This window comes from Diplodia seriata (assembly GCF_021436955.1).
Source record: "Diplodia seriata strain FDS-637 chromosome Unknown scaffold_1, whole genome shotgun sequence".
NCBI lineage: Eukaryota > Fungi > Ascomycota > Dothideomycetes > Botryosphaeriales > Botryosphaeriaceae > Diplodia > Diplodia seriata.
In genome coordinates this window covers 3,225,537-3,249,412 of record NW_027117308.1, presented here as the reverse complement: position 1 = coordinate 3,249,412, position 23,876 = coordinate 3,225,537, and the positions used below count along the sequence as shown (strand labels likewise).

Here is a 23,876-nt window from a genome sequence, read left to right as displayed (position 1 = left end):
TCTTATCACCTGGGAACATGCATGAGAGGAGAGGAGGCGTAGATTTGTGTTACCCACAAGCTCCAGGCAGCAGCGCCATGATGTGGGGGCGCTCTCGCTCACCCCACAATGCTTCCGTTGATATCTCAGCCTGATTTGCTACCTTCAAATTGTGATCACTATGATTGGCCTCTGCCGCAAGAGTTGCGGACTGTGATGCACATATTGATCAGCAGTCTGTGGATCCCGAGAAGCACGGACTTGATCCTTCAGCCTTCTTGATCGCAAAATACCCCACACCGTTTACCCGGGTCGAAAGGAAGTCAACAGAAGCATATTGACATAGATCACGACACGGGTATTGCCTGATCGATGGTCACTAGCGCATTCAACAAACTTACGATGGACTACGAGAGTCAAGAAAGTTTCTGAACTGCTACCTTGCGTTCGTAAATGTAGAAAGACACCGCTTTTATTTGTTGAAACCTTAATGGATTGACCCGCGAAGGGGCTCCACAGCTAGCAGAAACTATTATATAACAGAGTGGGACTAAGCCCAATTGGTCTTCTATTCTGGGTAGATACTATGTGCGGCTCTTCGATCTTCAGCACTATTCATCCATAGGAGCTCACGCTTATGCTGTAATTGTTCCTCCCCAGTGTGGAATATTTCAAACGCCTCAGAGACTAACGCCAGATATTTTGAACGTAGAACTAACGCCTGCTCGTATTATCCTCCGACGCCCCTTGCTGAAATATGGGCCAGCTTCGATGGAGCAAATACTGTACTAAAAGCTTAGCCCAACCTGATCTGCTATTCCTCGAGCTCCAAGGACTCGAGAAGCTTGTCGCTGCTTCGGCTCACAACCACTCCGGTGAATACTCTCCCAAACCGTCGACGCCCGACCGCGGTGCATTTGGACACTCAATCTTGTGCCGTAGAGCTTATAGCAGCTCGCGCTTATCCTTCTTCGCAAGTGCCTCGACGTCCTCCCTTACCCATTGACAATACTTTCCCAGCCCCCAGTGGTGAACCTCGTTCACCTAATCGACAAGATTCCCGACACATTCTTCAACTTTTAACTCTCTCCCTAGTCAACTCTTCGGACTTTGCTTCCGAGCCACTCTCTAGTCTTAGAGACTTGGGCTTCTGCGAGCCAGACCTTAAACTTAGCGCCGCAGATAGTCAATCCATAGTGGCGGATAGCAAGGCTATCCTCTTTAGTCCAGGAAATATCTGAACGCGCCTTTATGGCCCCTATGCCGAAGCTTGTACCTGCTGTATTGGCCGAGACTAGCCGAGCATGCCATCTGATTCATCCCTTTTCGGTGGCCTCCTGGCTCTCTGAAGTCTCTCTTGTACTCAATCGACATATATGGCGCACTTCGCATAAGCTCAGGCCGGAATCGAGCTTGCTGTCGTTGCCATCTTTGTTCGGTGATAAAAAGCTGAGAATTAAAGAGCTGGTGAGAAGCGGAGGGGCCGAGCGAGCCCTTGCGTCGCAGCCGTAGCCGATGCTTGTGTGGGATTTACCTTCCGGAGCGGCTGTAGGCGAAGAATTTGCCATTTGCTCCCTCGAAAGCATTTGGAAGCGCTGGAGCCATAACGGCGGTCGTTGTCGTTGGTGGGGGCGGAGGAGGCTTTGAATGCGGGCGGGCTGGTCCATGGGCGTCGGCCAATCTCGCCTGGCAAACTGATCGAGACGGATTGGAGGGAACCATGCTGCACTGATTCGCTGGGGATGATTGCTTCGTCAGTGGTTGCAGGCCGCCATCTGAGAAAGACGTGCTAGCCTGATTCGGCTAGGTTGCGGTCGAGTGCACGGCTCGTAACATCCCTAAAGCGGTAAGCCCACCCTCCAGTGCACGGCTCGTAAAACATTGTGCCACAAAGCCCACCGCCGAGTGCACGGCTCGTAAAACATTGTGCCACAAAGCCCACCGCCGAGTGCACGGCTCGTAAAACCGTCGAAAGGGCAAGCAATTGCTTACCGTTTCGAAGGATTCCGAGATATAAATTCTCGACATCAGACCCGTGAACACCATCAACACATCCCTCCCCTTCGTTTCTGCCCGCTTGATCCAAAAATGGCCGAAGAAGCAGACCCCCCCAAGCGCACCCCCAAGTTCTCCGACTACCTGCGCGTCTTCACCTACGCCACGCGCTGGGACTTCTGCGTCTACACCGTCGCCTCGATAGCCTCAATCGGGGCCGGTGTAACGCTGCCTCTCATGAACGTCATCTTCGGGCAGCTCGTCAACCAATTCACCAGCTACTTCAGCACCTCCCCCACCTCCACCTCCCCCACCCTCTCCCGCGGCGACTTCGAGCGCATCCTGAACCGGCAAGCCCTCTACATCCTCGCCCTCTTCCTCGGCCGGTGGGCACTCAACGCCGTCAACAAGTTCTGCTTCCGCATGATCGGCATCCGCCTCTCCTCCGCCATCCGCCACGCCTACCTGCGCGCCCTGCTCACACAACCCATCCACACCACCGACGCGCTGCCGGCGAGCGCGGCGCCCGCGACCGCCATCACGACGACGTCCAACACGCTGCAGCTCGGCATCTCGGAGCGCTTGGGGACATTCCTGCAGTTCAACGGCACCATCTGGGCGGCGCTGGCCGTCGCCTTCGCGTGGGACTGGGCCCTCACCCTCGTCACGGCCTCGCTGATCCTGTACATCCTCGCCGTCCTGGCGGTCGTGCTGCCCGCGCTGGTGAGGAGCCAGACGGCGGCGGCGGAGGCCGACGCGCGCGCGACGGCCGTGGCGGGCGAGGCGCTTGGGGGGATTAGGTTGGTCGTGGCGTGCGGCGCGCAGGGGCGCGTCGCGGGTAAGTATCGCGAGTGGGTGCGGGAGGGTGCGGCGCGGGCGCTGAAGGGCGCGCCTGTTGCTGGGGTGCAGTTGGGGCTTATCGTACGTGCATGCATGCGTCCCCAATCCTCGTCGTTCGTTCGTTCGTTCGCTCGTCCACTTCATTGCCCGGACAACTGCTAACGCAGGAGGGCGGGAGGGAGCAGTTCTTCGGCGTCTTCGCCGCGTTCGGCCTGGCGTTCTGGTACGGCACCCGGCGGTACGTCGCCGGGGCCTTCGACGACGCCGGCGTGGTCGTCGTCGTGCTCATGTCCGTCATGATGATCCTCACGTCGCTGGAGCGGGTGACGACGCCGCTCATGGCCGTCAGCAAGGCCATGGTTGCTGCGTGCGAGCTGTTCGCCGTGATCGACGCGCCCGCGCCGGCCGGGGGCTCGCTGAAGCCGGACGTCGATGCCCACGACTTGGTCTTCGACGACGTGACGTTTGAGTATCCGAGCCGGCCCGGGGTCAGGGCGTTGGATGGGTTGAGCTTGCGCATCCGGCCGGGCCGGAACACCGCGCTCGTCGGCCCGTCGGGCTCGGGAAAGAGCACGGTGGTCGGCCTGCTGGAGCGGTGGTATGCTCTGAGAGACCCGGTCGCTCTGCCCCAGGTGATCGAGGCCGGTGGTCCAAAGGAGAAGAAGAAGCCTGATGGTGAGAAGGACAACCACCTTGGTGAGCAGCCGGAAGTGCCTATAAAGCCCACACTCGCGGGGTCCATTATGGTGGGTGGCGTCAACCTCGAGGACGTCGACCTCAAATGGTGGAGGGCGCAGATCGGTCTCGTGCAGCAAGAGCCCTTTCTCTTCAACGACACCATCTTCGGCAACGTTGCCAACGGCCTCATCGGGACCGAGTGGGAGAGCGAGCCCGAAGCGCGGAAGCGAGAGCTGGTCCGAGATGCGTGCCAGGAAGCGTTTGCCCACAACTTCATCAGCCGCCTTCCGGATGTAAGTAAAAGCTCGTTTGCTCAATCACTCTTTTCGTCTGACCAGTCTTCTGCAGGGATACGACACCCGAGTCGGCGACGGTGGCATCAAGCTGTCCGGCGGTCAAAAACAGCGTCTCGCGATCGCCAGGAGCATCATCAAAAAGCCACGGATCATGATCCTCGACGAAGCAACCAGCGCCATCGACGCCAAAAGCGAAAAGATCGTCCAAGCCGCGCTCGACCGAGTCACACGAAACCGCACAACCATCACCATCGCCCACCGCCTCTCGACGATCAAAAAGGCCGACCAAATCATAGTGCTGCAGAAGGGCAAAGCGGTCGAGCAGGGAACACACCACAGCCTCACTTCCGACCCGTCCGGCGTCTACAGCACGCTGGTCCGCGCCCAAGCTCTGCACTTCCCATCTACGCATGACAGAGCCAAGGCCGAGACGCCAGCACCCGCAGTCGACATCGAGGAGGCCGACTCGGAGGAGAAGGTCGCCGGCAACCTCGCGCGGACCGCAGCTCCCGACGACAGCAGCTTCAACGATCCTCAAACAGCCCCCAGCCGCCCGCGGAACCTGATCTCCAACCTCGCCGAACTCCTCCGCGACCGGCACGCGCCGTGGCCGCACTACGGAGCCATCGTCCTCTCGGCCATGGCGGTCGCGGCCGGCACGCCCATCCAAGCCTACCTCTTCGCCAAAGTGCTCGGCGTCTTCCTGCTGCCGCCGGGCCCGGCGCTCAGCGCGGCCGGCGACTTCTGGGGGCTGATGTGGCTCGCGCTGGCGGCGGGCGTCGGGGCCGCGTACTTCTTCCTCGGCTGGCTGAGCCTGCGGGCGCAGTACGCGGTCGGCGCGGGGCTCAAGCAGCGGTACCTGGGCGACCTGCTGCACCAGCCGCTGGCCTTCTTCGACGCCGACGCCCACTCGCACGGGGCGCTGACGGCGCGCGTCGCGGGCGACGTGAAGCAGCTGGAGGAGTGCCTGGGGCTCAACGCGGCGATGCTGCTCGGCGGCGTCTTTACTGTTGCTGGCTGCGTCGCCACGGCGCTGGCGTTCGGGTGGAAGCTCGGCGTCGTCGCCATGTGCGTCACCATGCCCGTCATGCTGGCGTCCGGGTTCTGGAAGTACCGGCACGAGGTGCGGTTCGACGAGATGAACGCCGCCGTCTTCGCCGAGAGCTCGCAGTTCGCGACCGAGGCGATTGAGGCGATGCGGACTGTGTCGGCGCTCGCCATGGAGAACGCCATTGCGGACCGCTACCGCGCGCTGCTGGACGGCCATGTCCGCGCCGCGTCCCGCAGGGCGAAGTGGACGGCGGCGCTGTTCGGCTTCGCGGATAGCGCGGGGCTCGGCTGCCAGGCTTTGATCTTCTGGTACGGGGGCGGGCTGCTGGCGAAAGGCGAGTATTCGATGGAGGCGTTTTTCGTGTGCTTCATGGCCATCATCCAGGGCGCGGAGGCGGCGAGCCAGGTCATTTCCATCGCGCCCAGCGCGGCACAGGCGGCGGCGGCGGCGCAGCGCATCCTGGACGTTCGAAGGACCGTCGAGACAGGTCAAGGCGCCGGGACGAAGGATGGCTGCTGCCGTACCCTACCCGCCTCAGACGGCGGCGTGCGCATCGAGCTGCGGGACGTCCGGTTCAAGTACCCCACGCGCGACGTCCTCGTCTTCGACGGCCTGAGCATCGCCGTCGAGAGCGGGCAGTACGCAGCATTCGTCGGGGCGTCCGGGTGCGGCAAGACGACCATCATATCGCTCCTGGAGCGCTTCTACGACGTCGAGCCCGGCCACGGCGCGGTGCTCTGCAACGGCGTCAACGTCAAAGACCTGGACCTCTACGAATACCGGCGGAACCTGTCGCTCGTCGCGCAGGAAACGACACTGTTCCGCGGCACCGTGCGCGACAACGTCCTCTTCGGCGTCGCGGACTCGAGCGCGATTTCCGATGACAGGATCCACGAAGTTTGCCGCGATGCCTTCATCCATGACTTCATCGTCTCGCTGCCCGAGGGCTACGACACCGACGTAGGCCAGAAGGGCGTCGCCATGTCCGGCGGCCAGAAGCAGCGCATCGCCATCGCGCGAGCATTGCTTCGCGATCCCAAGATCCTGCTCTTAGACGAGGCTACGTCGGCGTTGGACTCTGAATCCGAGGCTATTGTCCAGGCTGCGTTCGAACGGGCGCGGCGCGGAAGGACGATGATAGCGGTGGCCCACCGGCTTGCGACTATCCAGACCGCGGATGTCATATTCGTCTTCGATGATGGGAGGGTGGTGGAGAAGGGGACGCACGACGAGCTGGTGCGGAAACAGGGGACCTATTGGGAGCTGGTAAGCATCTGCGCGTTGGACTTGGACGTCTCCGTGCTGACAAACGGGAATGCAGTGTCAAGCCCAGGCCTTGGACCGGTAGATGGCTCGCAACGGTAGAGCAGACCCAGCGGACGGGACGCTCAACCGAACAGTTGTGGAGAAAAACAAACCTCAATCAGAATAAAACGCATACAGATCCGCCAAAAGCGGCGCGCCAGATCCCGTCAGCGGTTGGCGTCTCCAACAGACCTGTTCCTCGCGCGCCGTCACCTCGGCCACCTCCTCCACCAACCGCCACTCCCCCGACTCCGCGTCCCTGTCCAGATACCGCAGCAACACGCGCTCGCCCGCCTCCTCAAACACCATCTCCCTCCTCCACAGCCGCCGCCACCGCTCCTCGTCCGTCCCCTCGACCGCGTTCGCCCTCTCCACGACCCGGTTCCGCGCCGCCAGCGCGTGCAGCGCGCGCGTGTTCCACAGCCCGTCCTGCCCGGGATACCCCTCCAGCAGCCCCACGGCCTGGTCGCGCACCAGCGGGTCGCGGCAGAAGAGGGCCAGCAAGCACAGGTTGAAAGCTACGCCGCACTGCAGCGACAGCTGCGCCGCCGGATTCGCTCGCTGCTCGCCGCGCTGCTTCGCTGCGCTCAGAGCCGTCGCCGCCAGCGACACGTACTCGCGGAACACGGGCGTGCGCGCGCGCACCGTCTCGACGCACGCGTACTGCGGCGGGTCCTCGAAGAGCACGACGCCCAGGTACTGCAGCCGCAGGTGCAGGGCCTTGAGGTAGGCGGGGTCGCCGGGCTCGGCGCCCGCGACGACGGCGTCGAAGAGCGGCGCGAAGGCGGCGTCGAGGGCGCACATTTCGCGGCGGGCGGCGGCGCAGAAGTCGCGGATGCGCGCGTTGGAGAGCAGGCTGTCGTAGAAGCGGGCGAGGGCGGCGTCGTCGAGCGAGCCCGGCGGCGCGCCGCCCGAGGCTTGCATCGTGTCGGCCATGATGGACGCCATGCGCGCCTGGCTGCGGCGCGAGAGGATCCAGTGGGCCTCGAATTCATCCAGGCTGCGGAATGTGGCGGGGATGGGAGCGGTGGTGCTGGGGGTGGTGGTGGCGGACCGCGGGAGCTCGCTGAGGAGCAGCATGAAGGACTCGAAGGTGTGGCGCGCCTTGCGCAGCCCGGTGACGAGGTGGGGGAGTGAAGGGCCCTGGCCGACGCGCCCGCGCAGCACGGCGCGGGCTTGCCCGATCAGCTGCGTGAAGACTTCGGCGACGGCGCCGAGCACGGGGCGGGGGTCCGGCGCGAAGTTGGTCGTTGCGGCAGCATCGGTCGTGACGGCGAGCAGCAGGGCCAGGCCGTGGTTGACGTGGTCTAACGCGGCCTTCCTATTGCCGCGGAGGATTTCGAAGAAAAGGGAGAGGATGGAAAGGAAGACGGCGTCCTGGAGAGACGGCCGTTGGCTCTGCATCTTTAGCGCTTGGCAGTAGTAAGTGACGGCTTGGAAATAATGAGCGTCTTCTATGGCTGTCTGAGACGCTGGCACGGTGACTGTGCGGAGAGCAGTGTTGGTGGACTGATACCACTTGCTCAGTGAGCCAATAGCCATGGCGGCATAGCGAAGCGTGCTGCTCCCGCGGGTGAGCTGCGGCAGTGTGACAGTCCACAAGTCACCTGTGGAGGCCGCAATGTTCCAGCTAGATCCTTGTAGCAGGCCCACGAACTCCTGGAAATAGAGCATGCTGGTGGCATCTTGGAAATCGAGAGAATCCCGGTTTGGCTGTGGCTGCAGCCTTGGGGCTGGGGCCTCCCTGGAATCCCAGCAGAGCTGGACAAGTTCCGCGGGCCTCGCCTTCGGTTCGACATAGCCTGCACAATGGTGGTGGTTCCTGGTGCAGTTGTCGCAGTGCGGTTTGGCCTCGTCACATTTGACGTGACGTCTCTTGCAAGTAAGGCAGCCTGTCCGCACCTTACGCGTGCTCGTGCGGAACAGCTTTGCTCTGCCAGGTTGGGATGACGCAGTTCGCAACACGACGGATCTTCCGGATCGTCAACTTGGCTGCTCGAAACCGCGAGAGATTCTCCGCTTGCTTACCGGGAAAGATTGTCAGACATCAGTTGTTGCCTGACGTGGCTCCCGAAGAGGACGCAAGAATAATTGACGTGCCTCAGGCTTTGAGTCAGTCAAGCCCCTACCCCGCTGCTGTAGGAGGGGGGTCTGTGGTACTGGGGTCGGCACGTAATGAGGATAAGGTCATGGCGCGAGTGGGTTGTATCGGTGAGGATTGCCGTCGAGGATTTGGGAAGCCTGGAGCCTGGAGCCCGGCTAAGCCTCGGTGGAACACACGTTAAGCTTCATTGGGAATAGCGTCGCAATACGGGCTCCAACACTCCATCGTCATATATACCCTAGAATGGAAGTGGAGTTCCTAAGGAGATTCTATAGAATTGTGTCTGCCCACGAGTACTTTTTGATCTACATAGAGGTAGGCGATGTTGGAATAATATGAGAAGTCAAGTCCACAGCCGTCTTCTACGCGATACGCACCGAGCCGTAAATCCAGGTATTCAAGAATCAGGAAACCTGATTCGATTGAAGCCCACGATGGGTCCACTCCAAACCCAGCGGCAGGCGACGAAACGATCAAAAGACGCTGCTCGATTCCACATCCCCCGAGTTCCGCCTCCGCATGCCTATCTCGCCAATTCCTCCGCACGCAGTCGCTACCAGACGATCGACTCTGGTGCCTCGCCGTCCATCCACTACTCCACATCCACCCACCGCCCCTCCAACTCCCTCACAACCGCCGTATCCCCCATCCCCTGCATCATCAAATCCACACCCTGCGCCCCCGCCGCCGCCGCCTGTCCCGCGAACGCGCCACCGCCGTACCCATACCCGCCGCCATACCCGCCATACCCGCCCGTCATCAACGCCATGTTGTGATACGCGCTACTCATCGCATTCGCAACCCTCTGCCTCTCCGCCCTCGCCCTCGCCGCGGCCAGCAACTCCTTGCACCGCGGCACCGTCTGCTCGTACACGCGGTGCCGGTGCCGCGAAAACTCCACAAACGCCTGCAGGGCCGCCTGTCCGCCGTCCTCGGCCACGCTGCAGTCGTGACACAGCGCCTTCCACCGCGCCCGCATGCTCGCGCTGTACATGTCGCACACCCTGGGCACGGGATCGCCCTCTCCCCCGGGCGGCCACGCCTCCAGCAGCCCCGCGAGCGCCGTCCCCTCGATCGCGGCGTCGAAGCAGTCCGCGCACGCCACCAGATCCGGCGCGCCCGCGCCGCCGAGCAGGTGCCACCGCCCGCCCCTCACGGGGTCGCGCCGCGCGCAAGCGGGGACGCCAGCGAAGCGCGCGATGTAGTCGACGTACGGCTGCACGCGGCCGGGCTGGTTGACGGCGGCGAGGTAGCGCAGGGCGTAGGGGAGGAAGCGCGGGGAGGAAGACGAAAAGTCGCAGGCGCGGCGGGTGGGCTGGGGGGTCGTGATGGGGACGAGGAACCCGGTGGAGAGGGAGGCGCTGTTGGGGAGGGCGGCGAAGAGGCCGGAGTGGCAGGTCGTGCAGATGTCGAAGTCGGCGGTGGGGTGGGCTGCGAGACGGTACCACGTCCGGCTGGCGAGGGGTCCGGCGGCGCAGGGGCCGGTGGCGGCGAGGGTGCTGAGAGCGGTGTGGAGGGGGGTGGGGGAGGTGGTGAGGAGGGAGACTTCGAGGCCGGATTTGACGCCCAGCGCGGAGAAGTCGCAGGACCACGGGTTGGATGTGGAGGCGGCGTCGACGGGGCGTGGGGTGAATTCGCGCTCGAGCGGCGTGAGGGCGAGGTTGTCATGGTAGCAGGCGCTGCAGATGACGACGCCGTCGATGCGGCGGGTTGGCGTGTACCAGTCCCGCGAGCCGGCCTCGACGTCGTTGGCCTCGGCGCAAGGCGGCATGGTCAGTCGGTTGGCGGCCGGGGTGACGAAGAAGCTCCAGTTGTGCGTGGCCAGCGCGTGGGCGAGGGCTCGGCGGAGGTACCCGAGGGCCATGTCGCACGACCATTGCTGCTCTTGCCCTTGAGGTTCGAGGTAGGGGACGAACATGTCGTTGAAGGCCGTGCCGATGACCTGGTCTTCCAAGCAGGCTTCGCATATCAGCAAGTGGGGGACTTCGCCGTCTCTCATCTTGAACCAGCGCACGTGGGTCGCGTCCTTGCCCAGTACTCCCTTCGGCCCATAGCACTTCGTTACTTGCGTCCGTCCCTTCATGTACTTTACAACCTGGTCAATACTGCGTGCGCGAACGGCCTGAGGCCAAAGCTGCTGCAGCATCCGCGGCGCGCCGAAGAAACACGCGGGCTTCAACTCCTTCGATTCCATCTTCCCAACAAAGCAGTGGGCGAACTCGGTCTGGCGGATGTGCTTCTCAAAGCAGTAGCCGCAGATGCGGAAGTCCGGAACGTCGACGTGGTGGAACCAGAATATGTCGGCATAGTCGATCGGGACGGGGTGGTAGCACTTGTACAGGACAGAGTAGTTGGCCGCCTGGTCCGTCGGGATGTTTGTAGGGGCGTCCGCTATCTTCAAGAAGTAGCCAAATGGTTCCGCCCCTTCCAGTGGTAGCTTCTGGTCAGCGGTGGGCTGGGAAGACTGGACAGTAGACTCGGCAGGTTGATGTGCCGCGCTTGACCGCTCCTGTGCAGGTGTCCTGTCAGGTTGCTCATCAGACGCCGAATTCCCCGACTGTTTCGGAACCGCTGCAGCCTTTCCAGCATCCTCTTCTTCCTCGTCCTCTTCCACAGTCACAGCCGGCGGCACGTAGAAATACGGACCCGCCTGCCTTAACGTATCCGTAAACGTCCGCTGCAACTTCTCAGGCGGCTTCTCCTCCTTCTTCCCCTCGTCCTTCTTCACCTCCGCCGGTACCGGCACCTCCACTTCCCCTTTCGACTCCCTCTTCTCCTGCGTCGCTTGCGCATCCGCACCACCGCCAGGCACAGACCCCTCCATCTCGAACACAAACGCCGGCGGCTGAGGGACTGGCGGGCTGGCAACCGGCTTCCGCTGCTGCGCCTGCGCCACGGGCGTGCCGGACCCTTGCTGCTGCTGCTGCGGCGGCGTTTGCGCCGGCGACCACGCACTACCCGGCTCCGCCGGCGGCGGGTAGTACGTCTGCTGCTGGAGTCCCGGCTGATACGGCATCGGCACCGGCACCTGCTGCTGCTGCTGCGAATACTGGAACGCCGTCGAAGACGAAGGCGTCGGCGGACCGGCTGAGGGGGGCGAGACGGGCGAAATGGCGGGATGCGCGTAGCAGTGGCCTGGCCGGAAGGAACAGTTGCAGGGCGGCCGGTATTCAAGAGGCGGTGGCGATGTGGTGGTGGTAGTAGGGGCCTGCGATGGTGGAGGGGGAGGCGGTGGGCGGCTGTAAGGGGTTGCGAGTTGGTGGTGTTGCTGCTGCTGCTGCTGTTGCTGCCATTGCGAGGATGGGGTTGGTGGGGAGTACGGCTGGTGTGGGAGTGGAGGGGACCAGGGCGGTGGATGTTGTTGCTGCTGCTGCTGCTGCCAGGGATGAGGCGACGAGAAGGATGGCGGAGCGGGGGACTGGGGTGCCGTCTGCCATGGTGCGGATGCTTGCCATGGCGACTGCGACTGCGGGCGTGGAGGGAGCGGAGGCGGCGGAGAAGAAGAAGCGTATTGATTTGAAGCTGTGCTACCACCACCGTTCATGGAAGCGCCGTGATCCGTCGGCCACGTGAAGGCCGGAGGTGCTTGAGCGGCAGCAGCCTGGTGGTGGTAGTCGGCGTGCGGCACGTAGGGTTGCGGCCGCTGGTCGTAGGCCATGCTCAGCCGCCCGAAGCCGGCCGTGACGTCTTGCACGTTCGGGGTCCCCGGACTCGTTGGCGATGGCCGCGGCGGGAGCGCCGGTGGCTGCTGTTGCTGCCCCGCATCATAGGGCGGTGCCGATGAAGTGTTGCGCGGAGGCGGCGGGGGCGGGTAGTGCGAGGGTTGGTAGGTGGGCTGGTAGTTCTGGTAGGGGTAGTTGTAGCTCATCTTGCCGAGTCGTCCGCTCACATGTTTCCCCGTGTGCAAAGTAGCGAACGGCTGCGTTGTGAGTGTGGGAGAAACAGGCGGCTGAAGGCTGGAGTCGGACAGCAATCTTATTATTATTGGTTTACGAGCTTGTCGTGAACAAGCCCGCAAGACGCCCAAAGTGGGTCCGGTGCTGCCTGTGGCGCTGGAGGCAGCATCTTGGCAGCTGAACAAGGGAAGACACAACGCCCTTTGGTGCAGCTGATCGTGGGGGCCAAAACGCGACAACACTATTGGATAAGCAGTCATGGCTATTTGAGGATGCGCATCGTTGAACAATAAGACTTGAGAGACTATGATGTTAGCCAACTGTCTTACTTGTCGGCATGAAGATTATTGAGATGATATTTTCCTACCGCCGACTTTACGGCATCCCATACAGCGTATCCGTGGTCTGCCGAACGTCAAAGCATCACGAAGTCGGGACAGAGACTTTTTGCATTGTAAAAGTGAGGGTAGAAAGAAGTGTTTTAAACAAAATGGGGCGCCGGAATGAGCGGAATTGAATACGAGATTGGGGATTCGTTTCCACACCTCTCCCTTGAACACAGCGCTGGGGTGTCGCGCACTATTGCTATCTAAAAATGACCGTTACGCAATCGACAAGGAAAGTCCCGTGCCATAACCACCATATTTCCCATCGTTATGGTGGAAGCCAAACAAAGGTATCATACTTGATTGCCATTGACATTAAAGCCGTTTGGTCTCAACGCCCAGGTGCGCACATCAAGCCCTCAGCCGCTTTCGGGCATGCTGCCGAGAAGGAAGCCAGTTGACAATGTAGTGGAGCTCGTTCTCCTGAGCCAGCTTGATCGCGCAGTTGAGGCACAGCTTTGACGGGTTGCGGATTACAGCCCCCTTTTGGACAAGGCTAAGTACAGTGTTGATCTTCTCGGGGTCTTCGAAAGTTTTGGTCATGTAGATGGTCGAGGACAAGGCCGCCTCCGAAGCCAACCAGTCCTTCAGAATGCGGTCGAAATCATCCGTCACGACGTTGACATCTCCACGTACAGGAGAATTTGGATCGTGCTTGCATTGACCAGGCCGCGAATGTGCCAATCCCGTCACTATTTCACTTGGATCAACGATGCGCAGAACCTGTCCCGCTTCCACGATTGTGAGAAGACGGTAAAGGAAATTGTCCGATCGAAATGCGGTTCTGGAAGTATTGACCTTGAGAGTATCTGCTTCTCTGCAAATATCCGGGAGATCATCATGAGAGGTTGAAAGGCCATTGTCGGTGGGTAGTTGCTCTGCAGGGCTCAATACGTCCGGAAGGTGTGAGACAGAATGATTTCGTTCGTCTTTTTCGCATCTCAAGTAACCAATGGTATCGGGGACATCGGCGACGCATCCTTCCTCTACCACAATTCGAAAAGAACCTCTAAGTTCCACGGTTCTGCTGAGGTCAATCCACGCTGCGTGTACGACAAGGCTGCCATACTGCACGCCTGCATAACTTGATAGACCTTCGGCGTCCACGTTGTAGAAGGTGCCCCAATCGAGGCCGGTGGTAACACATGCAGAGAGTCGGAACCATGTGTCCCAAGATGTTCGCTTGTGTTGAATGATTTCCGCGAGGACGTCTATTGTACCGAGAAGCGTATCCTCGGAATCGCACCTTCCGGAGACATCTGAGGCGCCCATAGCTTCAGCGATCGCATGAGCTAGTAAAACCAATAGTCGTCTCCGAGCCCCCTCGCGCAGGCAGCCTGGTTTGCACTGGGAAAGTTTGCTTCCGTGCGTGCAGTGATAGCAGAAGCATCGGTCCTGAGCAATTCGAAGCACATCCTTCACGGCCGGAAACCACATCAGGATTTTCTCCGCAAAGACCGAATCGATCATAGGATCACCCTCATCACTGTATGATGACTCCACTGACATGTAATCATCTGCATCTGGCTCGGACTGTGCTGGCTCTGGAGGGACCAAAACTGGTTCAGGTATGTCCTCCAAACCGGTCTGCAAGTTGAAGATGCCGGGGTGACGGTGGAGCAGGTCTCCGATGCGGATTTTGTCCATCCTATCGTTCTTGTTGCTTTCCAATAATGTAGCAAAACAAATTCCAGACCCATCATAAAACGGTTCGATCGTGATGTTGAGAATCCATTTCATGATGCCCTTTGCGACGCGATCAACTGCCTTAGACTCGGCCGCATTCAGGATTTTTGTCGATTGGTACTTCGAGCCAGAATACAGCCCGAAGCGATCCGGATAGGTGCCGGAGAATTGTTCGTCTCTGTACTTGTAGAAGTCGCGGCGTGTGGAAGGCTGCGGAAATTTCCTGTCATTATTCCCTCGAAGGAAAGTGAAGACCCCATCGTTCCTGGAAACCGACGCTTCGACGGAGCCTTCGGTGCGTGAGCAAAAGGACCGGTCGGCAGAGCATTCGTCCCTGATCATCATCTTCAGGTTTCGTGATTCATTACCAAGCTCTTTCCGGAAAAGCAAATTTCTGCCGACAAAGATCTCGAGGCGACCGTGGAAGTGTGACAGGAGCCAGAAAGTCAAGTCGGACAGGAAATAGTCGCTCCGTAAGACGACATCTCCTGTTTCTCGCTGAACACCCATGATGATTCCTGCCAGCGTCCGATCATCCAAGTAATGGTGATGTAAGTTTCCCAGCTCCTCTGGCAGAGATTTGAGGTCGTGGCCAGCATTGACAACATTGACGTAGATGCTTTCAACGATTTTTGACATGACTGCCAAGATCGGGGCCCGTTGAACGTAGTATTTCATCGAGACACCATTCTCATGTCCTCCTTGGTCGAGCATCATGGAGCAGATTGTATCCGTTGCGAACCGTACATCCTGAAATTTCGCCAGGGCTGCCACGGTCGACACGAGGTAGCAGGTTTCTGGATTTTTTGCAAGGAGACGGCCGAGCGAGCCAGACGTTGTAAGTCGTAGAGGAGACCTTTTGCTTGCCTGGCTGGTCTTCTTGTCTGCGTCTGTGAGCTGTCGCTGGATGTCCATTCCCCTATCATTCGGATACGCAAGCCCGTTCGCCATTTGGCAGCACGTCTTGTATGTCTCCTCGTCGACCCGTTCCCGAATAAGCCATTGGTATGTCGCGTTGGCTACATCGAAACCGGGACCGTGCGGGGCGACGATATCAAGGAGCGACTTTACAAGCCCCACAGAGTTTGCAGCCGTCGCCCCAGATGAGCCCGACATGTCGAATGAGTCTCGGTGAGTTGCACAAAACGTCGAGTAGAAAACAGAAGAGTAGATCTGAACAAGAAGTCAGACGGGAAGGCTGTAAAGAGGAGGCCTACCCTTAAGTTCAATGGACATTGACCGGGCGCGGCTCGTTGTACGACCTGAATGGCGCATGTAAGCCTCGCTGCACACGCGGATGGCCAGTGTAAGCCTTGTTGACAGGGATGCATGCGAGGAAAACGAGGCAGACACGGCTGATTACCTGTCCACCTTTGATTTGTAGATAACGTCGGATCGCAAACAAACCGAGACTTCTTCAGCCTCGCCCTCCAACAAATCACATCGTCGAGACCACGATTGGGTATGCCACCACTCTAAGCCGCATCTGAAGTCCCTCACGACTTCGGAAACTCAAAGTACACACCCGCCGCCCCACTACTCAACAGCTCCTTAATCCTCTCCTCAGCGTTCTCGCACTCCTCCTCGACCGCCTCCCTCAGCTCCTCCTTGGCCGTCATGAAGCGGTCTTCCATCCGACACTCAGCCTCGTCGACGACCTCGTCCCTACTCCGCGCGAGCAGATTCTCCATGTCCTCCATGATCGACCACCGCATAGCCTCTAAGTCCTGCTTCCCCTGCTCGCGCAGCTGTTCCAGGTCTTCTTTTCGTTGCTCGCGAAGCTGCTCAGCAAGCTCCTCCCATCGCGTATTTGCGGCCGCGACGTCTGCGCGCACCGCCGCCATCTCGCTCTCTAGCCGTGCCAGGCGGGTGCAGACGTCGTCGGCGGCAGCATCGCTGGGTTGATTCGCTGCGGCGGCGGCGGCGGCGACTTCTGGCGCATCATCTTCCGACGCTGTCGATGGCGTTGCTGCCGCTGTCGCTGCCGCTGTCGCTGTAGCTACCGCCGAAGCTCCGCCACCGACGATGATCTTCTTCAGCGCCTCCAGCTGTCCGCTTAGTAGCGCCACGCGCTCATCCACGCCTCTGCTCCACTCGTACCCGGTGATTTCGAGCGTCACCGTTTTGGTATCACCAGCCATCTGCGTCCTACCACCGCCCACCTTCTTCCGCGGCCGGCGGTCTCCCTCGCAATCCGACGGCGACGAGCCTGGGTAGCAGAGGACGTACGTCAGTATCGGCGAACCAGGACAACAAATCACAACCCATCAACGAAAAATAAAGGAGAAAAAGCACTCACGAGAACCCGTCCCCCTCTTCCTCCCCGCCCCCGCCCCCGCCATCCCCATCCCCCTCTCCCCCCTCCCGCGCGCCGCCCACGCCCCCGGCTCCGGCAAAACCCCCAACTCATCATACGACGGCGGCGACTCCGCCTGCACCACCCGTCCACCATCCCCCCCATCCCCCTCCCCCACCGGCGGCCACACCACCACCTCCCCGCCCCGCCCCCCATACAAACTCCCCCTCTCGCGCGGCACCGCGAACAACCTCCCCGGCCCCGCACTCGCATTCGCGACGATGGCCTCGACGAAGTCGTCGGGGATGGCCGGGCGGCGGAAGTGCAGCGACAGCGACAGCGACTTGGGGCAGTGGCACAGGACGAGCGTGCGGAGGGCGGCGAGGGCGCGGGCGGAGGGGCCGGTTTGGGGGATCGGAGGGGTGGGCGAGGGGCCGATGAGGAGGGGTGGGGTGGTGAGGGTAAAGGTGAGGCGGGTGGTGGTGGATGCGGAGGCGGAAGTGGTGGTGGTAGGGCGTTTGAGGAGGGTGGATGTGATGGGGGATGGGGCGGTGGGCGAGGCGGTGACGCTGGCGATGGCGTCGGGTGGGATGAAGAGGTAGAGGGGGACGCGCTTGGCGGCGCCCTTGAGGCTGAGGACGATGCGGAGTTTGAACGAGGCGGTGGCGTTGGTGGTGTCGAGTTTGGCGTCGAGGGTCAGGGGGAGCGTGTGGCCGAGGTGGTGGGGTTCATCGCCATCCTCGTTGTCTTGCCATTCGAGGACTACGGGCACGTTGGAGACTTGGAACTTCTTGTTGCTGTCCCTTTTTGTTGATGGAGAAGAAGAAGGAGAAGCCATTATAGCATTGACTACCTAGCACAACACCGCGCGAGCAACCATCAGCCGCATGCACAACAAGACGGTGGTAACAGCGCCCCTCGCAACGGCGGCAGCGAAAACAACACGAAATCATCACAAAGAAATCAAAAAGCGCGATCCCGCACTCGCGTCTTGGCCGCCGCCGATGTCGACCACGGCCGAGACGCGCGCGCGATGCCCACCCTCCCAGGCTTTCTCTCCGCCACAGCAGAGACGAGCAGCCTTGGCTCCCACAGCAACCACAAAACCCTCGCACAACCTCTCCCTCATTGCTACCCTGCCAAGAAGACGCAGGCTCCGCGAAACGGGAAGCGACACGTCGGGGACGAGGCGCGATAGTGTTGAGACTACCGCGCTGTCTGTCCCCTAACAGACCTCCAGCCCTTCCGCCAAAGGGAGCCGCGCACCGGGCGCGGACGTTTGGACGGGTAGAGCTGGAACAATGATCTGCCTGTGCGCGTCCAACAAATTGGCGGCGCTGACGTTCTCCGGCGAGCACGCGCGGCGACGATGACGTGCCTATGAGGGGGGGGTTGCCGAGGGTGAGTGCGGTTGGGCGTGTGTGAAACGACGAACGAACGGACGACCTGCTGCGCGGTCAGCAGGCGTCGAGGGGGATGAGAGAGAGGCAGTGCAGCGGATGAGTAGGTAAATGGGTACCTACCGGGGGTCGTAACGAGCGGAGACGGGGGGTAGCGACGGTGGGTACAGCGACGGTGGTGATGGCGAGGGAGATGGACGGGAGCAAAGGTGAGGAGAAGCTCGGGCGAACTGACGAGGCTGGGGCTTGGCGCGCAATCACGTGAAGTGGTCCGTGCGCGTTGATTTCCTTCTCCGACGCGACGCGAGAACAGTCACCGACGCGACAACACCTGCATCCAGCCGTCATCCCTTCGTGGTTCAGAGCACACCGCCTTCGGGGGTTGGGCTTGCCGTGGCAGAATCGCGCGACTTTGATTGGCGAGGTTACACGCTCCGATGCGCGAGAAGCGGGTGTTCTGCCTGATTCCACCCCAAATCAGGTTTAGCCGGCGGACTTAAGAAAATTGCTTGAAACTCGTGAACCACAAAGGGATATTCAACACACCTTGGTACCCTGCTTTCTATATACGACTCAGTGGGATCGTAGCTCGGAACTACTTCGCGAACACCCGTGGGCTTGATGTCAGAAAATGATATATCGCCGGGTAGCGTCTCAGTGGGTGACCCGCCATGGCTGACAGTCCATCCCAAATCCTCACGCCACTCCTCCAGGAGATTAGAAAATGTCTCTACAGAATCCACTACTGTTACCGCCTAGGGAGTTGTTTGCGAGCACCGTCACCCCAAAGTCGTGCATTAACGCTCCGGCTTTCGTCCGTACACGACAGAGCTGTCCAAGATTAGCCCCGACGCCCGCCCATTCCTTTCCGAACACTTACAATTCCCAGTACGAGTGCACTTTCGGATCCTTCAGCGCCTCTTTATACCTCTCGACCAGCTTCTTGACCTCTTCAATCTCCCACTGCTCACTCGTCAGCAACTGTCATCGACCGTAAACACAGGTAAACCTACCCCCATGACATGCGTCAGCAAGTACAGCGCCCATCCTTCGCAGCCCTGGTAGCAATACATCAAGTCCCACCTTCCGATCTCCTTCAGCTTCGGGTTGCTTGGCCATGTCCCAAGTGGTACCTTGTACATGACCTCTGTCACATCTTCAAACCCAGCTTCGACCATGCGTTGCTTCATGTCGTCAATCACCATTAAAGACTTGCCGAATTTGTTGGCTGCTTCCACAAACAGCCTTGCCCACTCCAGCAGCGTATGATCCGCCGCCAACGATCCGTCATCCGACTTGGGCACGATGCTCGTTTCGAATTGGTTGATCCAGCCGCCGGGCTTGATGTGGCTGTCATCCCATCAGCAAGGAAACCCCAACGCTCCGGTTCCGAGGCTTACTCGTACGCCTCTTTGTAGAAGGCAGGCCAGTCGGAAACGCTGCCGAAGAGCGCTCGGATGTGCACCAAGTCGAATTCATCTTTCGGGAAGGACCATGACTGCGTGCAGTCATCCACTACGAATGTACAGTTTGACGGTACAACGCTGGGCTGTATTGGCGACAGATCCACCCCGACCACCTCCGCTTCGGGGTATTCTTCTGCAAACTCACTGTCTGGGGTGAGCCCACGCCTACCGCAGAGCCCGGAGGAGACTCACATCGCCCAGATACCCGTCCCGCAGCCCACGTCCAGCGCTTTCTGCAGTGCTCAAGTCAGCCCCATTCAGCCTTCCCAACCGCGAAACGCACCTTTACGTCATCTCCAACCGGCGCTAGCAGAAGTCTATCATCCAAGACGAGCTTGTACATGTGGTGGCTGTCGCTCATCAGACACGGCTCTCCCACACGTTGAGGAATCCGCGCTCACCCAATGTCCAGCTGTTCGTTTTGGATATCATCGTTCGGTCCCCAGTAAGCCCCCTCCCGGAATTTATGGTATCGCCTGCCGTGCTCATACCGATGCTTCATGATGGACGAGGCGATCGATGTCGTGTCGCTAAGGTCATCGTCTCCCAGTGCCGAGTCGCCATCGTAGTTCTCGTCCTGTCGAACGGCATGTCAGCTGATAACCTCCTGAATCTCTCACAACTTGGTAGGTACCTACCACAACGATAAGACTGAACTCGCCCGCGTCCATGATTGTAGCTTCCATCTGTCACTGCGACTTGATGAATACCACCGGTCTCCGGATCTCAGCGCTGCGACAACAGCCTTCCGTTGCAGCTTTATATCCTTTCCTTCCTTTTTCTCGGTTCAAAGGGTCTCGAAGAGCCTCGGCTGTCAGCTACTCTTACTGGCAAATGTTCCTGATCGACGCGCCGTATCTGGCAGCCAATGCAGGCGGCGCAGCAAGGATCGGGACAACTTCCGAGCGCCCGCTCCTCAGGCGTGAGCTGATCGGATACTATTTCCGACGCGTGTTTCAGCCATGAATTGCTTTGCTACTTCAGCTTTCACCTTGCTTCTTTTGTACCTGCCTTGTTTTGCGTCGCTAATGGTCCGAAGGTAAGTGTTGGAGGGGCCGCTTGGTGCACAGTGCTTATGTTTTTCCGTGGCCCTTCCTTCGTGCTTCTGGAAAAGTATACATCCTTTTTCCATGTGCTTTGGAGAAACATGTCCGGTCGCGCTTTGGTCAAGTTTGGCATGCTGTCGGCCTCCAATTTTGGACTCCTCTCTGCATTGGCCGCCACTTTCAATTCCAACGACTTGTTTGGTGCCTGTTGCCTGCGATGGGATATTTTTCCTCCAGTTGGTGCTTGTGCCCTACTACCTTTACCCCGCTTTCCTAAGATAAATTGCCTAATCTGTGGAGTTTTAGGAGAAAACTGTATCAGATCGCCCAAGAAATCTGCCGTCGCCGCCTGTCAGTATGAGACCCATATACAGCATGTATTGCTCATTTGGCGCCGCATTCAGCGATCACTCCAATTAAATTGAGACCATTACGACTATCTTCGTATCTCTCGCGTATGACCAACTCTGGATGGTCAAAGTCGGCTACAGCATCAGAAGATCCACCGTACGGCAGCGCAAAGCTGGAGCCTGGTTTTGGCTGATGCGGCGCAGCACGGCCGACCTATTATAAGTCGATTTGGCCGTGATTTACGAGACAAGCCTCTTCATTCAAAAGCGATCCCACGAAGCTCTGTCGCCACTCTCAACAGCTCACCATGGATGTGATATCATGCGATTGGGGCAGGATACATGTCGCCATACTAACATCTAACTCAGTAGTTATACTGAGCTCGTTGGAGCGTACATTGTTTCAGTAAAGATAAATGCATACAAGGCTCTTGAGCAAGTGCTTCGAGGATACATGAAAAGGTTGGCCATCATCCCTGTGATCTTTGCGGACTGTGATTGGCTCTCTGAGATCGGATTTAACTACATATGTAGGAAGAGAACGCATTCCTTGCTGTTCTCAGAAGGCTCAAATCTTCTGTATGCTCATAAAAGACTTTACGATGCGTAGTACTGCGAAGGTCGGTGAGAGGCAAGGCTGATCAAGCTCACGTGGTATCATGCATAAGCACTTTTGCAGAGGCTGACGTGTCCCCACATCAGTCTGATCGAAGTCAGCAGCCAAGGCAGAGGATGGAGCCCCGCACTCTGTGCTTTGATTGTTTTCCTTCATCCACAACCTTCATCGTCTCTGCACTTGTTCCGTCAGACCAGACCCAAACATACACACACACCTCCCACCCCCAAGCCTACAAACATCACTTCGCAAGCCCAGCGACGACCTCCGTTTAGCCCCAACCCGCTCGCCACCGTCACTCTCTCGCTTTATACCAATACCGTACTTCCGGTGTCCGGCACTCCACCGTCGCTCCGCAGAAAGGACCCCTCAAATTCATCAGACGCGCAGCGCATATATCACCTCGGCGGCGGGTGCCATCGCACAGAGTAACGCGGGAGATGCACAACCAGCCCTCTCGCCATCAGGGGCAGCAAAGGCTGGAGAGAGAGGAGGAGGCGTAGCAGCCGCCAGAGCAGCAGCTTTCGATCGCACTCAACCCACTGCAACCTGGACAGACCTCCTTAACAAAGGCACGAACAGGACCCTCCTTGAACACTTTCTGGGTGGAGCGACTTGGGATGGAGCGTGCAAAATTCAAGGAGGACTCCGGTCGGAACACTGCCATCGGGCATGTTCTCGGCCAGGTTGAGAACCATTCCTCGGACCCTCAAGGCACCAACTCAAAACTCCCTGACGAACCAATCTACTCCCGAGACTCACAGCTCTGCCGGAGGTGCGAGGATCTTCACTTCGAAAGCAGAATTGAATCCATGCATGATTTCAGTTCCATTAAATTTGACATAGACATGAGAGAGCTGAAGCCTGCCTGCAAGTTATGTCAATTCCTCGAGGATGTCTACCCGATAGGTTGTCCTTGTTTCATATGGGAAACCCCCAATGGCAACAAACTCATTGCCTCCATCACATTCCGTCCTAGAGCCTTCGAAATCTTTAAAAACTCCGGCTCTTCGTCACGTGAGGAATCATATTGGCCCCAGGACATCGCTAAAGCCAACCTCGAGCTATTTCGTGGAATGTTCGAGCACTGCAGAGCCAACCATTCAAAGGTTTGTGACGGCAATCGCACACCTGTAAAAAACCTCCGCCTTGTTAACTGCGTCACCGGAAAATCGGAGGATGCCGCTGCCGAAACAAGATACGTAGCTCTAAGCTACGTTTGGGGATCTCCTCGGACCGATGGCAAACTTCCACGAACAATCAGCGACGCCCTCTTTGTTGCCCAAGCACTTGGGTTCGAGTACATCTGGGTGGACCAGCTGTGCATTGATCAAGGCAGCGCCCACAAAATGGAGCAGATACGGCAGATGCACAACATATACCAGAATGCAGAGCTCACAATAGTCGCTGCCGCGGGAGATGACTCGACATACGGCATCCCGGGGGTCAACAGCAACATTCGGAAGGCACAGGTAGATTTCCAGATAGGACGCCATCGTTTCCTGGAGATCTGGAACGATTCCGAACATGTCATTAGCTCGACAACTTGGTCAAGACGAGGCTGGACTTATCAAGAAAAGATGTTGTCTAAAAGACTACTTATATTCACAGAGCGTGAAGCTTGGTTTTCTTGCTGCATAATGGCCCGATATCGGGGACGGGAGCACGCTGATCTCAACACTTGCAAGAACAGGGTCGGAACGGAAGGATGGGATAAAAATTTCCGACATTTCCGGTTTTTTACTTATCCGAGCGATTTCGTAGAGCTTGTCCTAGACTACTCCTCACGAAGTCTAACCCACGAATCGGATATCGTCAACGCAATCTCTGGCATACTTGGAAAACTAGAAGAGGCTGCAGTCCCTATATACCATCTATGGGGCTCTCCAATCCCGTTTTCATCGATGAGAAACGATGGAACGAATAGTAAGCGAACAGAATGCCTGGTCGGCTTCGCGCTCGGATTAGATTGGTATAGCTATCGTTGTTTGAAGCGAAGAGCTGGTTTCCCTAGCTGGTCATGGACTGGATGGATTGGTAAAGTGGTCATGAACGGCCTCATGTTCCACGAGAGGGAGTTCCAGCTTGCCGAAGTTTCTGTTGCGTTAGAACTTGAGGATTCTACACAACTTCCATGGTCAGACTTCGAGAATCACTTGCGCCTTCGCAACCAGCCCGGATCAATATCACGATTCATCCACCTCAGAGCCTGGACCATCCGGGTAAGACTGAAGGACAACGACAACGCGCAGTATGGCACCAGTGCGGTCGTTCGATCCACAACTGGGGAAGACGTTCGTGCCGCAGTTTCCCTTGATTCAGTCGCGAGTAACCATCGCCGTAGCGAAGAACACATGGCCGAGGTGATGAAAAGGGAGTACACAGGCATAATCATATCTTCGACCAAATACGACGTTCGGTCTGCGAGTGAAACAGGGCTTATTCTGCTTGTAAGTGATATGGGCCAATATCATGAGCGGGTTGGT

At 58.9% G+C, this 23,876-nt stretch overlaps 5 protein-coding genes across 5 annotated transcripts; 1 reads left to right on the top strand and 4 right to left on the bottom strand.

Moving 5' to 3' along the window:
- Positions 1-2,067: 2,067 nt before the first annotated feature.
- Positions 2,068-6,187, top strand: SLS55_000943 (uncharacterized protein; the record flags this gene model as incomplete). Its single annotated transcript, XM_066772448.1, has 4 exons — positions 2,068-2,895; positions 2,982-3,785; positions 3,841-6,105; positions 6,161-6,187. 4 exons carry the CDS (start codon positions 2,068-2,070, stop codon positions 6,185-6,187), a joined length of 3,924 nt encoding a protein of 1,307 aa, XP_066637727.1.
- A 71-nt stretch (positions 6,188-6,258) lies between these two features.
- Positions 6,259-11,792, bottom strand: SLS55_000942 (uncharacterized protein; the record flags this gene model as incomplete). Its single annotated transcript, XM_066772447.1, has 3 exons — positions 6,259-7,946; positions 9,035-11,335; positions 11,786-11,792. The coding sequence occupies 3 exons, from the start codon at positions 11,790-11,792 to the stop codon at positions 6,259-6,261; spliced, it is 3,996 nt and encodes a 1,331-aa protein (XP_066637726.1).
- Positions 11,793-12,881: 1,089 nt separating this feature from the next.
- SLS55_000941 (uncharacterized protein) lies at positions 12,882-15,332 on the bottom strand (the record flags this gene model as incomplete). Its single annotated transcript, XM_066772446.1, has 1 exon — positions 12,882-15,332. The coding sequence occupies one exon, from the start codon at positions 15,330-15,332 to the stop codon at positions 12,882-12,884; it is 2,451 nt and encodes an 816-aa protein (XP_066637725.1).
- A 380-nt stretch (positions 15,333-15,712) lies between these two features.
- On the bottom strand, positions 15,713-16,484 carry SLS55_000940 (uncharacterized protein; the record flags this gene model as incomplete). Its single annotated transcript, XM_066772445.1, has 2 exons — positions 15,713-16,425; positions 16,481-16,484. The coding sequence occupies 2 exons, from the start codon at positions 16,482-16,484 to the stop codon at positions 15,713-15,715; spliced, it is 717 nt and encodes a 238-aa protein (XP_066637724.1).
- A 2,304-nt stretch (positions 16,485-18,788) lies between these two features.
- Positions 18,789-20,049, bottom strand: SLS55_000939 (uncharacterized protein; the record flags this gene model as incomplete). Its single annotated transcript, XM_066772444.1, has 6 exons — positions 18,789-18,875; positions 18,926-19,262; positions 19,313-19,410; positions 19,662-19,728; positions 19,780-19,955; positions 20,017-20,049. 6 exons carry the CDS (start codon positions 20,047-20,049, stop codon positions 18,789-18,791), a joined length of 798 nt encoding a protein of 265 aa, XP_066637723.1.
- Positions 20,050-23,876: the final 3,827 nt, after the last annotated feature.